Below are 15,057 nucleotides of genomic sequence, written 5' to 3' on the forward strand. Positions count from 1 at the left end.
ATATCTAGGTGGAAAAATGTTGGTTTCTTCTACTGTGTTCTTAAAGACTGGGTAGTACTAGAAACCTTACTGTCAATTCTTCCTGATGGTTATGAATTGTTTCTTGCTCTGATACGGAATAAAATCTCAGTTTCCATTTGATTGAGATACGTTTAATATCCACTTATCGCTTATTTATTTCCATAAATTTCTTACAAAAGTGGGTTATGTTATAGAATTTTTAGCTTATTCTGTAATGTTTAATGAATCGAGCCTCCACTAGATTTTCTAGGGTTTTACAAGCTTAAAAATGGTTCTCATTAAATCGCAGTTTCCTGAGAATCTTGATACGAAATAAAAGTATCTATAGGATTTTTATTTCTATAGTTTGACTGTTGCGAATTTGCCAATATATATCTCATTGTTCTGCTGCTTTTCGTTCTTGAAAAATAGAGGCTATTCATTTTTTTACTGTTTTCTAGGTGTAATAGTACTTAGCTATAATAGCTTCTAGAGTTCTTGTTGTGAGGTGAAGTTAAACTACAGGTTTACTAATTTTCCTTTTGATTTAGTAAAGAATAACATTATTAATCATGTACTATCTCTAGCTATAACTTTTCGTAGTTAAGAAATAATCATGTTAATAATTCTACTTACTTTAAGACAAATGTTATGCGCTCTTACTACTGGAAAATACCCACTGTATTTAATTAAAAATTTTAGATGTACTTATCTGTCGTGCTTTCTCAAATATACTGGACTAGATCTTTTGGCTATTTTTGCCTCCCAACCTTGAGACCAGCTCTGCTCCGCTTGAAGTCTCCTCTTGAGCTACCCTTCACAGGGTATTCTCTTCAATAATCCTCTTTCTTGAATTGTAAGAGTTATCTGGTTAAGAAATAATCATGTTAATAATTCTACTTACTTTAAGACAAATGTTATGCGCTCTTACTACTAGAAAATACCCACTGTATTTAATTAAAGATTTCAGATGTACTTATCTGTCTTACTTTCCCAGATATATTGGACTAGATCTTCTGGCTATTTTTGCCTCCCAACCTTGAGACCAGCGCTGCTCCGCTTGAAGTCTCCTCTTGAGCTACCCTTCACGGGGTATTCTCTTCAATAATCCTCTTTCTTGAATTGTAAGAGCTATCTGGTCTTGACCAGACATAGCCATTGTATCACTCTCTATCCCTATAACAAAGTTTTAATCTTTTCTTTTCTTAACATCTTAAAATTCTCTTCTTTTTTCCTCAAGTCTTTGATGCCCCTCATTTAGGGCTAAGGTAACCACCCAGCCTAATTGTTTGAGAACAAACTGTCATCCCTTGATAACTCATTTTTAGTTAAATCAATTAATTATTTCCATAATTCCAGCAATCCAGTTTATACAATAGAAACAAAATTACTATTTATATAAAAATTAACCAGTGTTCAATTTTGTCAGAAAAATATAGTAAAATAAATATTTACACACATCACAGAATGCTACTCTCCATCCGATCTCCACATATGTCCAAACAGTTAGGTTAGCAACTTAGAGTTTCTCTGAAATCTTGTTTCCACAAATCGATTTCAACGGTGGCCCTTAATGTTAGCGAAAAGTACGTATGTGGATGTTGTCATTGCGAGCCATGGGCATCTCCGAAAACGTTCAAATAAGCTAAGACACCGTCTGTGCAAAATTAAAATGATGTACTTAAATGTATTTTTCCTTTTCCTTTGAATGATGAATTTCTAATTAATTAAAACTTAAATGATAAATTAATAATTAACTTGCTTACCTCCAAAGTGAAGGAACGTCGAAGTGAATATTAAGGATTAATTTGGTTATGTTATAAAAAATTTAAGAATTTTGTTTTGGGATGACAAATGAATACTTAACATACGTAAACATAAATAGATACATGGTGGAAGAATATCATGCAAGCGATTTTAAAATCTACATTCATCCTTTAATTAGATGACATATTATGGTTTTCTTTAATACTTTCAAGAATGCATGCAGTTTTCTTTTAAAGAAATCATTGAAATGTTATGAGTAAACAATAAAATTGTAGTTTTCTTGTAGTTATAATGTGATGTAGAATTTGCAAATTCATGTTTTCATATCTTTGACTTATTTAACTTGAAGTTATATTGTGATTTAGAATTTCTCATTTCATTTTCATTTTTTTATTTATTTGTTTACTTTGTTAATGGGTTATAATCATAGTTAAAATAAATTAACAAATTTAATTTAATATAATTTAAATTATATATATCATAATTACATTAAAAGTATTAATGTAGTTGATATAAGTTGAAGGCTTTATTTGTATTTATTATTGATAAATATATCATTTGTATTTATTAAAAAAATATTATTATAATAAAAATATTATTATTATCATTATAATTATCATTATTATTTAATATTAAATGGTATTTATTATTAATTAATTTGAAATTATCTAATATAAATATGAACCCTAGGAATATGAACTTTTAGGTTAATAAACTCTAGAGATTGATATTATAAATTCAAGAGAATAATAAATCCAAAAAGTTAATACTAAAACCACGAGTTATAAATCTAAGGGAATAATATTGACCCAAAAAATTATTACTAAAATAACCCAACAGATTATTGACTTATTAACCCAAAAAATTATTACTAAAATAACCAACAGATTATTGACTTATTTAATTTATTAGTATAATATAATCAATAATTTATAGTAAAAATAAATTAACAAATTAAATTTAGTACAACCACATATATATATATATATATATATATATATATATATATATATATTTCGAAGACTTTCATTAAAAAGAAATAATTGATTAAAAAATAAAAAATTAATAAAATTGTGTTAGAAATAGTTTTAATTTTTAATATCATTTATTTATTTTTAATGATGTAATATTGTTATGTGTATTTTTTTTATGATGTAGCATTGTGATGATGTGTATTATTTAATAGAAAAGTATTTAATAGTTTTTACAATTTTAAACAATAAAACTAATATTATTGAATTAATATTAATGTTTATGACACGGAGCAATGAGGGTTTCGGGAGCGAATTCGAACGTGGGTAGACGGTAGGGTTTCAGAGACGCAGGAACACAGCGGTGAAAGAGCAGACCGAGGAGGAGTTAGGCAGGCAGGCGACCATATAGGTTACAGCCAGGTAAATTTGAAGCTTTAAGAAAAGATTGAAGAAAAATAGAGGGTTGGGAAGGACTGAGAGAAGTAATGGGAGAAAGGCAGGGGAGGGGAGAGATCCCCTCCTACCGAAATGTAATGGTAGGAAATTTAGGGAACGAAGATGGGCAAGGGGGAAGGCCGGAAATAAGCAGGGAAACACCAGTCATGGGAAATAAATGGCAAGCAAGAATGGTAAACAGATGCCTTCCTAGGGCACAGAAAAAGCCACGGTATGTGATTCCAAATAATAAACTGGAGAATTACCGCTGCTATATGAGAGATCACGCTTTAACCTGCAAGTTTATAGGATACTGGCCATCTGAAAGGGACCTCACGAGATGGATTCAGTAGAGATGGAGACCAAGAGGGCATATAGATCTCAAACTGGGGGCCAAGGGATTCTTTACAGTCATCTTCGCAAACCTAGAGGATAAGGAAAGGGTTTTTGAGGAGGGACCACACTTCATGAACAACGCGGGTTTGTTCACACGATATTGGGAAGATAGATACAACCCTGATGAGGAGAAAATAATGGCAGCCCCGATATGGGTCAGATTATTTGGGCTACCAGATGAATTTTGGGATCCTGAAATATTGGAAGGAATCGGAAATTCGATTGGCACTTTTGTAAAGGTGGCAGAATCGACGAAAAGAGGAAAATATACTTCTTATGCAAGGATCTGTGTATACATGAACATAGCAGACCCTTTACCGAAATCCATTGAGCTTGAATATCAGGATGAAATATGGCAACAGCCCATAGATTACGAACATATACCATTCAGGTGCAGGAGATGCCACGTATATGGACATCTCGCAAAGGAATGTCCACAAAATCGAACAGTGGAGGCAGAGAAGGACAACAGGGAGGAAATAAGGAAAGGAGAAGGACCTGAAGGGGAGGAAAATAAATTCAGGGAGGTACAGAGGAGAAGGAAGCCAATTCCGGGAACATCAAAACCTCAATTCAAGGAAACAAACTCATCAATTGAGAGTCAAAACAAGTTCAAAATCCTTCAAGAGAAAGAAGAGGAGTTTGAGCGCGAAAAACAGGAAAAGGAGGTTAATGAGACAACCCCAATGGAAATCATAAAGGATGGAAAAAGAAAAAGCTGAGCCCAAGCAGAGAAACTGAAGGGGAAACGGGAGGAAGACAAGAGAATATAGCAGAACAATCAATGATAGGTACGGAGAATATAAAAGAAGTGGGTACAGAGGAAGAAAAGATAATGAAGAAATTACTCAATGAATGGAAAAAATTGGACGAAAGATTCATCCCGGAAAAAGAGAAACAGTTGTATAAAGAAATCTTTCAAAGATATAAGGAGAAGAAGGGAGGACTTACAGAAAATAGGCCAGATCAAGCAGGAAATCAGGAATCCCAAAGCCTAGAAGGGGACGGCCATGGTAAGGGTGGAAGGAAAAAAGGGAGAAGAACGTTAAATGAATCAATCCAAGCAGTGGGAGAGACTCTAGTAAATTCAGGAAGGGTGATACCTCTGTCAGAGGTATTTCAACAAACTTCTAAAAAGTTTTAAATGATTGTTACAAGTTGGAATATCAGGGGACTAAATAGTAAAGGGAAACAGAGATATTTGAAAGAAAGAGTGAAGAAAGATAAGCCAAGCATTATGGTAATTCAGGAAACGAAAATGGAATGCCAGCAGCTGGCAGAAACTGTAAAGAAATTGAAATTAGGATACGAGGTTATGGCCTTGGATGCAGTAGCAACAGCAGGGGGTTTGGCTATCTTGTGGAACCCGGAAGAGGTAATTTTTGAAAATTGGTTTAGTCTGCCTAGAATCCTTTCAGGCCTGTTTAGATCAGTGGGGATGGGGGAAAGAATCCTTATCACAGGAGTATATGGACCCCATAATTATAGAGAACGGAAAGATTTCTTGAAGAATATCCACACTATGAGAAGCTTAATTCTGAATACCTCGTGGATAATAGGAGGGGAATTCAATATGATAAGGGATCTAAGAGAAAAGAGAGGGGGAATAAGGAGGGAGGACCAGAATATGGAGGAGTTCAATGACATGATTAGGGACCTGAGGTTAGTAGATATCCATACAATTAATGGGGTCCATACCTGGAACAATCGCAGAGGAGGACAGAATCAAATCGCTTCTAGACTGGATAGATTCCTGCTTTCAGAGCAAATTTTGAATCGCAATGTGTTTATTGAAGCTAAAATCCTTCCTAGCCCTGGTTCTGATCATTGGCCCATACGATTAGATATTGATATCAAGAAGGTTAAGGGGAAGAATCCCTTCAGGTTAGAATCTTTCTGGCTGAGAGACCCACAATTCATAAAGAAATTGGAGGATTGGTGGAACCGGAGCACTATCAGGGGTAAGGGGAAAATGCATACTATACAATTGAAGCTCAAGGAAATTAAAAAGAGAATAAAAGAATGGAATAGGAAAGAATTTGGGAACATTATGGAAGCAAAGCAGAAATTAGAAGGAGAAATGGAGGAAATCCAGCAAAAAATAATCTTGGAAGGAAGGGACGAAGAGAAGAGTAGGGAGGAAGGAAGAATGATAAGCCAGTTGGAAGAGAGAAGGAAACAAGAGGAGATTCTGTGGAGACAAAAATCAAGAATAAAATGGTTAAGGGAAGGAGAACGGAATACAAAATTCTTCCATCAAGCTATGATCCAAAACAGGTAGAGGAATAGAATCTTTTCAATTAAAAATGCTGAAGGAGAAAGAGTAATAGAACATGAGGATATAGAAAAGACTCTAGTTGATTACTTTAAAGGGATCCTAACAGAAAACCAAAGGGATAGAGGAGAAGCTATAAATAATATTTGCAGGGAGATACCAAGACTAGTAACTGAGGAACAAAACAAGGCATTAATGCGGGCAGTGACCATGGAAGAGTTAAGAGAAGTAGTGATGAATATGAGCAGGAACAAGGCTCCAGGTCCGGATGGGTATACAGTGGAATTCTTCCAGGCTAGTTGGCATTTTATGGGAAAGGAGATATTGGAGGCCGTGGAAGAATCACGAATGAGACAGCGAATATGGCCTGGAATAAACTCGACCTTTCTGACCCTGATTCCTAAAAGTAACACCTCGGAGGAACCATAGGGCTTTAGACCCATAACCTTATGTAATGTCATCTATAAGATTATATCCACTCTGATTGTGAAAAGGTTGAAACCTCTCCTACCTAACTTAATTGCGCCTGAACAGACTGGCTTTGTGGAGGGCCGGCAAATCTTGGATGGTATAGTGGTATCTCAGGAGGTGATACACTCCCTAAAGGTGAAAAAACAGAAAGGGATGCTAATGAAGTTGGATTTGTCCAAGGCCTATGATCGATTGAACTGGGACTATCTCAGAGCGGTTTTGAGAGCTTTTGGTTTTGAGAGCAGGTGGATAGCATGGATAGTCAGCATGATCTCTACTCCGAATTTTTAAATTTTGGTCAATGGTATTCCTACAGATACGTTTAATGCCACCAGGGGGATTAGGCAGGGGGACCCAATTTCTCTGTTCTTATTCATCTTGGCTATGGAAGGATTAAGTAGAAAACTCAAAAAGGAAGTAAGCGAAACGAGAATCAAAGGAATCAGGTTGTGGGGGAATAACCTAATCATCACACATCAACAGCTTGTTGATGATTTGATGTTATTTGGAGAAGCGACGCTTAAGGAGGTGAGGAATTTCAAGAAGGTCTTAGAAGTCTTCATGAGCGCATCAGGTATGGATATTAATAACGATAAATCTTGTACTTTCATATTTAATTCGCTTGAGTCTATTAAAACCCATTTAACCAGAGTTCTAGGTTTTAGAAAGGGCGAATTACCCACTAAGTATTTGGGTATCCAACTAGATATAAACCCTAACCGGATAAAGAATTGGGAGAGTTTGTTGGAAAAAATCACGAAAAGATTAGCTAGTTGGTCGTTCAGATTGTTAAATATTGCAAGCAGAATTGTCCTATTAAAATCGGTCTTATTATCTATCCCCATATACCACCTGTCCATTATGGCTGCTCCCAAAGGAGTTTTTTCCAAAATGAGAGAAATATTTGGAAAATTTCTATGGGGGGGTCCCAAGCAACAGAAGAAATGGACTCTGGTTTCATGGAAGAATGTAATCAAGAGGAAAGAGGAAGGAGGCCTGGGAGTAAGAGATCCTGAAATTGTAAATAAGGTTCTAGGGGCGAAACTATGGTGGAGATGGGTCCAGGGGGGAACCGATGTGTGGAAAAAAATATGGAACCAAAAATATGGCATGCCTGATACAACTGAAGGGCGTTTAAGAATAGAGGAAACTCCAAGAGGATCACAAATCTGGGATTTAGCAAGTAGAAATAGGGATATAGTTAGGAACCTTGCCTTCTGGGAAATCCGTGAAGGAAGCTCAGCAAGATTTTGGGAGGAAGGTTGGCAACAGCGTGGGAATCTGGATAGGATCCAAACTCTTTATGAAGTCCAAGAAAAAGCGCAAAGAATAGGAATGGAATATTTGAGGGACTATTGGAAAAGAGAAGAATTAAACGACATATGGAGAGTCTGGAAAAGACCGGAGGAATGGGATGACAATATAAGTCAGGAGGCTGGGCAAGTGTATACCAGAGAAATAGAATCGAGGAAAATCAAGATCAGAGAAGGTAAGGATATCCTTAGATGGGGTAAAGCGATGAAGGGCATGCTCACAGTAAAAGAAGCATACTACTGGGCAACGAAAGAGGAAAGAGAGGAGGAACCAATGGAATGGAAAAAGATTTGGGAAGGAAAATGGTGGCCAAAAGTAACATTTTTCGTATGGCTGGTGTGCAGAGGGAGGATCCTGACATGGGACAATATTCAGAAAAGAGGAATGAATGGACCATCAAGATGTAATCTCTGTAGCAAGGAAATAGAAACTCAGGAGCATTTATTGAACAAATGTTTATATACTCAGAGCCTGTGGGAAGAAATTAGGGTGCTCTTTGGTATGACAAAAAGGGATCCAGATAGCATCAGGAATACTCTGCTTCAATGGGGAAAGGGGAATTTCCAAAGCAAGGTCGTAAGGAGAATATGGAACCTGGCGGTAGGTTTTGTAATGTAGGCGATTTGGAAAGAGCGAAATCGACGAATCTTTAGGGATAAAAGCTGTCAAGAATCGGGAATTTGGGATGAAATATGCAGGTCGATTAAAGAAACGGTTTTGTCCAAAGTTTGGGAGGAAGAAGATTGGAGGTTGAATGCGGAGGAGCAGAGAATAGTCTCAAAACTGAATATGGAATTTCAAATGATCTATCCCAATACAGAGAGGAGGATCAGAAATGGCATGTAGAGCCCCAACCATTTCAGACTTCTCGGTGATCGACGGATTAAATTAAACTTCGATGGGGCCTCAAAGGGTAACCCGGGACAAGCAGGTTTGGGAGGAATTTTCAGAGATAGAAGAGGTAATACACGGTGGGTGTATGCTGAATGGGGAGGGGAAATGACGAACAACAAAGCAGAATTGTGGGCAGTACACCATGGACTCCGGATAGCAGTTAGAAACGGGTATATGAATCTTGAAATCGAAGGAGATTCCCAGATTACGATAGATATGTTAAAGAAATTAAGGGATGGTAAGAGCTGGGATCATGTAACGAAGAGTTGGAGGACAACAGGGATACTACAGGATATCGAGGGACTGCTGAGTAGGATAGAATATACAATCATAAACCATGTATTGAGAAATGGAAATCGCGCAGCTGATCTATTGGCCAATTGGGGAAGTGAAGGTTCGAACAGGATAGTGGATGGCAGCTGGACATCATTAAAGGATGATCCAAGTTGGAATGAGTTAAATAATCTATTAAGTCAGGATCATAATGAAGCGACCGCACAGGAAAGGAATAATTAGACGCCTCCAGATTATGGGAAGGAGGGGAAAGGACAGGGTAATCAATGATCGATCAGAGTGTCTGCAGGATCAAGTATATGAAGCTAAAGTCATGAAGGGTGGGATCAATCAACCCACGGGAAGGATGATCATCCCAAGGAGGAAAATGGGTAAGGTACCGAGGAGGAGAGGTGGAATCGTCAGCGAGACAGTGATCATTTCCCATCATGATAGAGCATATGGAACGGGTATTAATGACGAGGACAGGCAGCAAAGAAGTTTCAAGAAGGAAAGGTGGCAGAGCAGGGATAATATAGGGTCTGCATGCAGTCGAACGAAGCAAAGGGAGAAACCAGGAGAGAACCAAAGCAAAGTGAGGGGGAGCATTAGGAAATTGCAACAGACGAAGGCAAGTAAGATGGCAGAGAACCAAGACAGGGGAGTAGGAAGGTGGACGAGAAGCAAGGCGGCAAATCCAGAAGAGAAAGGAAAGAACACGGTAGCGGATGCCTTGCAGAAGATTTATCTTAATATCCCAGATGAGTCGGAGGAAGAGTTTGACATCCAGAATTATATTTTAGATGAGGAGCCCCGAAGAGCAAAGGATGGAAAAGAGGGTAAGTGGAAGGGGCACGAGACTGAAACGGGAGACCGGGAAGATGAGGACGAGGGTCAGGAAGATGACGAAGAAGAGGAGGTTGGCAGACGAGGAAGGAGCAGAGGAATGCGAGGGCGCGGTAACCAGAGAGGGAGAGGGGGGACGGGAGGACGAGGCGGTCGTGGGAGTAGGAGTGTAAGGTCGGAATACGAGGAGGGAACAGCTAGTGAGGTAAGAGGCAGAAAAAGAGGTAAGAAAGACATGAGGAAAAAACTACAGGAAGCAGAAGAAGCGTATTACCACGATACAAATCCGAATATCAGAAGGATAATTGATCATTTAGAGGAAGAAGCTATGCAGGAGATTTCAGATCCTGAAATGGAAGATTGGGAGCGCTTCCTCCCTGACCCGGGGCATACGAGAGGAAGAATGTCCCTGTATAAACAATCGTTACATGTTTATTGGGGAATGAAGCGGTTATTGGCCAAAGCAATGGAGCAGGTGGCCATGGAAATGGCTGAATTGGTCCAAGGAATCCCCACCCTGAAAAAGGAATTGAAGAATATCCAGGTCACTCTACTTATGCAAGACAGAAAGATGGATGAGATTCTGCAGATGATTCAAGCGGGCGGAATGGGAGTCAAGGTAGAGAGGGAGCCAAAGCTAGCTACAATGAATCAGTAGAAGATGGAGCTGTTGCAAGGAGGTTTTTATATATTTCTATTTTGTTTTTTGGAATCTTAGATGTTAATGACTCAGAGAAAAAACAGTTTGACTATAGTAAGAATAGACGGGTATTTAGCGTGGATAGATAGACTGGTAATATACTTTTTTTGGATGGCTTTTAAAAAATTCAGATGGTCAAGATACCCGGTTTCCCTTAAGGGCGGGTTGAGACCTGCCTATATATGTAATGTCTTTTATTTTCAATAATGAAAAAATAGAGTACCGCCTCAGCTTACAAAAAAAAAATATTAATGTTTATGACTTTTATAACAAAATTTTAATGAATTAATTTAAAATAGTTTGGCATAAAAATCATTTCAAGGAAATTAAACTTGTATCTATTTTTTCCCGATCCTCAGAAAATTATTAGGTCTAGAGAAAATTGTATGGATTGAAATAAATTGAAATAATTTATTGGTAAAGTTTCACTTTTTCATTAATGTATTATTTTACATTTAATGTTAATTTTTAGATAATCAAAAGTATATTTAGATCATACTCTCATACCTACCATAAATATCATTTTCTTTTAATCAATTCAATTTTAAGTAATGTAAGGTTAAAAAAAAATCATATTTTAAGACTCAAGTTAAATAAGATTTTAATTCAACATATCTCTTATAAGGGTTGAAATAATCGATTTAGGTTTAGAGAAGAAAATAGAATAGCTATTTTAGAAATATATTTTAATTTTTGATTTGTGTATACTATTGAGAATATTTCAAAATATTCTATAAAAGTTAAATCTCTATCATCCACCAAATAAATATTGATAATTAAATTAAAATTCTAGAATCCCTATTCTAAACTAGGTATACATATCCACATAAATATTTTGTAGCTATTGTTAAATATCTTTTAATAACTAACATCCATCTATTACTTAATTGATAATTAAATTTAAATTATGGAAACCTATTCTAAAATAAAGAATAATACTTGATTTAATTTTATAATTAAGAATAATAACTGATTTAATTTTATAATTTATGAAATACATATGTATAATTGATTTTATTTTAATCATTTTTATTTAAAAAGTTAGGATATGATACTTATGATGATTTTGTTAGTTAAAATCTAATGTAAATGAAACAAGAGGAAATCATTAGATTGATATTGAGTATTCCAAGTGTCTTATAAGCACACATTGTTATTAATTTGCACAATTATTTAAACTATTGATCAATGTTTTAAGAAAAAACTATATACTTGATTTAGATTTTCCACAACTAGTTGTATAGTTTATCTTTCCAAATACATATTGTTATTAGTTTTCATAACTATTTATCCATGCTTTAAGAAAAAATTTTAATTTTGATTTAGGGTTTGAACAACTAGCTATATCTATAGTGGATATTTGCTCAAATCCCAATTCCATAGTTGATGACATAACCGCATTTTATCACATGACAGACATTAGTTCTCTAGTCCCTGTCAAAGCAGGATTTTAGCGATCAATGTGAAAGCAGGACTTTAGCGATCAATTTCCCATTGCCCACTATTAGTCTAATGTTGACCAATACAATTTATAATGTTTAACTTTGAAAAATAAATATATATATTTCAATATTATGAAAAAACAATATTTTTCAAATATTTTATTGGACCATAACTTGAAAGTGTTATTGCAACCTTTCCACAATATAATGTCATATGGATAACTGCCTCACATATTTTATCCCATAATAATAAATATACTTACTAGAAGCTACTTCCCACCATTATTTATGGTTTTCTCCACACTTATGTTGGAGTAAAATTGTGAATGCGTAGATTTACTAGTAGTTACTAGGTCCACCAAAATTTATGCAACTCTTGGTGCCTAAGCAAGAATTTAATTTATTCACTTCACATCTAAATTTCTAACTCGAGTGGAAGACACTAAACTTGTATGCAACACTTGTTTTAAATGAATTGTTAATCGTTCATTCAATACATTTATATATAATCAAAATTTAACCATAATAATAGTTTAACCTCTTCATCTCCGATGTTCCCTTCCCCTACTTTAGGGTATGATAGTTTAATTATATTGCTCCTTATGTGTGTTCTTTCTTCTCTAAAAATTTTAAGCTTCTTACTTGTGTGCTACTTCCTATTTAAGAGTTTTAAGCTTCCTTGTTATAACATATAAAATAATCTACAATTTACAAAAAAAAAAAAAAAAATTGACGAAAAACACTAAATTGGAAATCTGATTAATTGCAAATCTAATTAAAATTTAACTTAAAAATAAAAACTATAATTTCAAATAATTAAATTTATATAATTTAAATATTTAATAATTTAAAAATAATAATAATAATTAAATAATATTTTTTTAATATTAAATATACATCTGAATGATAAGTCATATATGATGATTCAAAGCATCGAAGAGAAAAAAAAATATTATACAAGAAATCCGAAAACAATTCACTATTAAATTATTTTTTACATTAATTCAAATATTTAACAATTTTAGGAAAACATTTTTAATTAAATAATAATTTTTTATATTAATTTATTTTTATATTAAAAATATAATTTAAATTTAAAAAATAATATAATTTCAACCAAAGTCATATTATTTTATTATTAAAATCACTTATTTGTTGACGAAGAAGCTCACTGCTATGACCTGCTACGTCATCATTGTTGTGGAAAATCAAGGTAAAGGAAGTAATGCATTGGCATCACCATTGGAATAATTTAGGTTAAAAACTTACAAACTTCAATTCAATTTTTCTTTGTTTAATTTAAAACTTCTATGTTTTGATTATATCTAATAATCATATAGCGCTTTTTATAAATCTTTTACATTTTTATTTTATCTAATAATCATATCAGATTATTTGTATTTATTTTTATATTTATATATATAATATATAAAAATAAATCATATATGTCTGGTAATATTGAAATAATTAAAAATGATAAAAACATTATATTATTATCAATTTTAAAATAATAAATAATCAAGAATCAAGATAATTAAATTCCATATATATATTTTTTTCCATTTATATTTAATCAAATAAAAAAAACAATGTTGAAATAATTAAGGTAATTATATTCGTAACATATAAAATTTTTATTATTTTATATTTAATCAAATAAAATATTGTCATCAATATTGAAATAAATTAAACTAAATCTTCCACATTTTAGCCTTACCAAATAATGATACCACATCCCTATATTTGCATTTGAAATATATAACAAAATGGATGATGTTATATTTATAATAATTTTTGAAAAAAGGTAAAGGAAGCCTGCATTGGCATCAACCTTCGAATAATCAACGTAAAAACCTGACAAACATTTAACTGAATCTTCTAAGTTTTGAAATTACCTAATAATCATAGGCTTTTACTTTTCCAAATAATCATACCAGACCCTTATATTTGTATATTTGTATTTGGAACGTATAAAAATAAATATCGATTTTTTCTTGAAAACAATTAAACTAGCATAATCATATTTACATTACTAATTAAATTAGCACAGTCACATTTATATTAAATATATTTATATTAAATATATTTCATCTATAAGTAAATATAGTTGATATATATTAAAGTATATAAATTAATATTACTCTTATTAATAATAATATTATTTTTTATTAAATTTATTAAACAAAAAATTAATATAAATATAACTAGCATTTGCACCAGATGTTGCAAAGAAAACGCTGTAAGGCATAAAGTGCGGAAATCCATCATCCATGTAGTGTGTGCATTATTCAACAAGGTGGATCTCTCTAAATTCATTGCAAACATTTATGTTGTTGCATTTCTAATTTATTTAGAATCTACTACTACCTCCTCTTCTTGGAATATTAAATTTCTTATCACCCCATGATGACAATCCCTCTAATTATTGGCATCACAATTTTTTCCACTTTAGTGGATTTACCTTCAACCTAAAGAAACATGAATTTGAGTCACTCAATTAAAAAGAAATTGCTAAGTTGCTATTTATCAGGTTTTGAGTAAAAACAATTAATAACTCACATTTACAACCCTTTAAATATTTACAACCTTTTAAGTCTTGTATTTATAACTCATATTTATAACCCTTTAAAATGAAACTGACTATCTATATTTTTATTAATAATAAAAAGAATCTTCTTTATAAAACTGACACTCACATGCTACTCCTATATATTTATGTTATATTTAATATTCAGTGTCCATCAATTGAATGACAAGATGAAAGCTCAACTTAATTGCACCTTTAAAACGTGACTTAAAAGTTTAATTGGTAATTATTTATTCAGTAATTTGTACATTGTTAATTGCAATCTCTCTTGAAAACCAATGTTTATATCAAAATTTTAAAAATTAACACTCACTTCTCCCGTAGTCTGGTGTTTCTTTATTTGATCGTGGTACTCAAGATTGCCTTTCTCCAAAGTATCCAATGTGAAGATGATATCTTATGTGTTTCCGTGTTTCTTTATTTGATCATGGTACTCAAGATTGCCTTTCTCCAAAGTATCCAATGTGAAGATGATATCTTATGTGTTTCCACTTTCTCGGTAGGTTCATGTGATTATTATTATTTTTGGTGTTAATGTTAATGTTTTTCTATGCCCGTCCATTATTTATTATCTAAACATTGATTGAAAATCTGTAAGTGGCTAGTGTGGAAATTGCAAGGTATGCTGAGAATTTGGTTATCTAGTAAGCTTAGAGTCATTCTTGAGTCATTATCTTTACCAT

At 33.5% G+C, this 15,057-nt stretch overlaps 1 protein-coding gene across 1 annotated transcript; it reads left to right on the plus strand.

The window, feature by feature from the left end:
* The first annotated feature begins 4,830 nt into the window (after window positions 1-4,830).
* On the plus strand, window positions 4,831-5,853 carry LOC149217249 (uncharacterized). The gene has a single exon (XM_089390172.1). The coding sequence runs from the start codon at window positions 4,831-4,833 to the stop codon at window positions 5,851-5,853; it is 1,023 nt and encodes a 340-aa protein (XP_089246298.1).
* The last annotated feature ends 9,204 nt before the right edge of the window (window positions 5,854-15,057 follow it).

Source organism: Pinus tabuliformis, chromosome 1_1 (assembly GCF_031772625.1).
Source record: "Pinus tabuliformis cultivar Carrire ecotype Pingquan chromosome 1_1, CPIR1, whole genome shotgun sequence".
NCBI lineage: Eukaryota > Viridiplantae > Streptophyta > Pinopsida > Pinales > Pinaceae > Pinus > Pinus tabuliformis.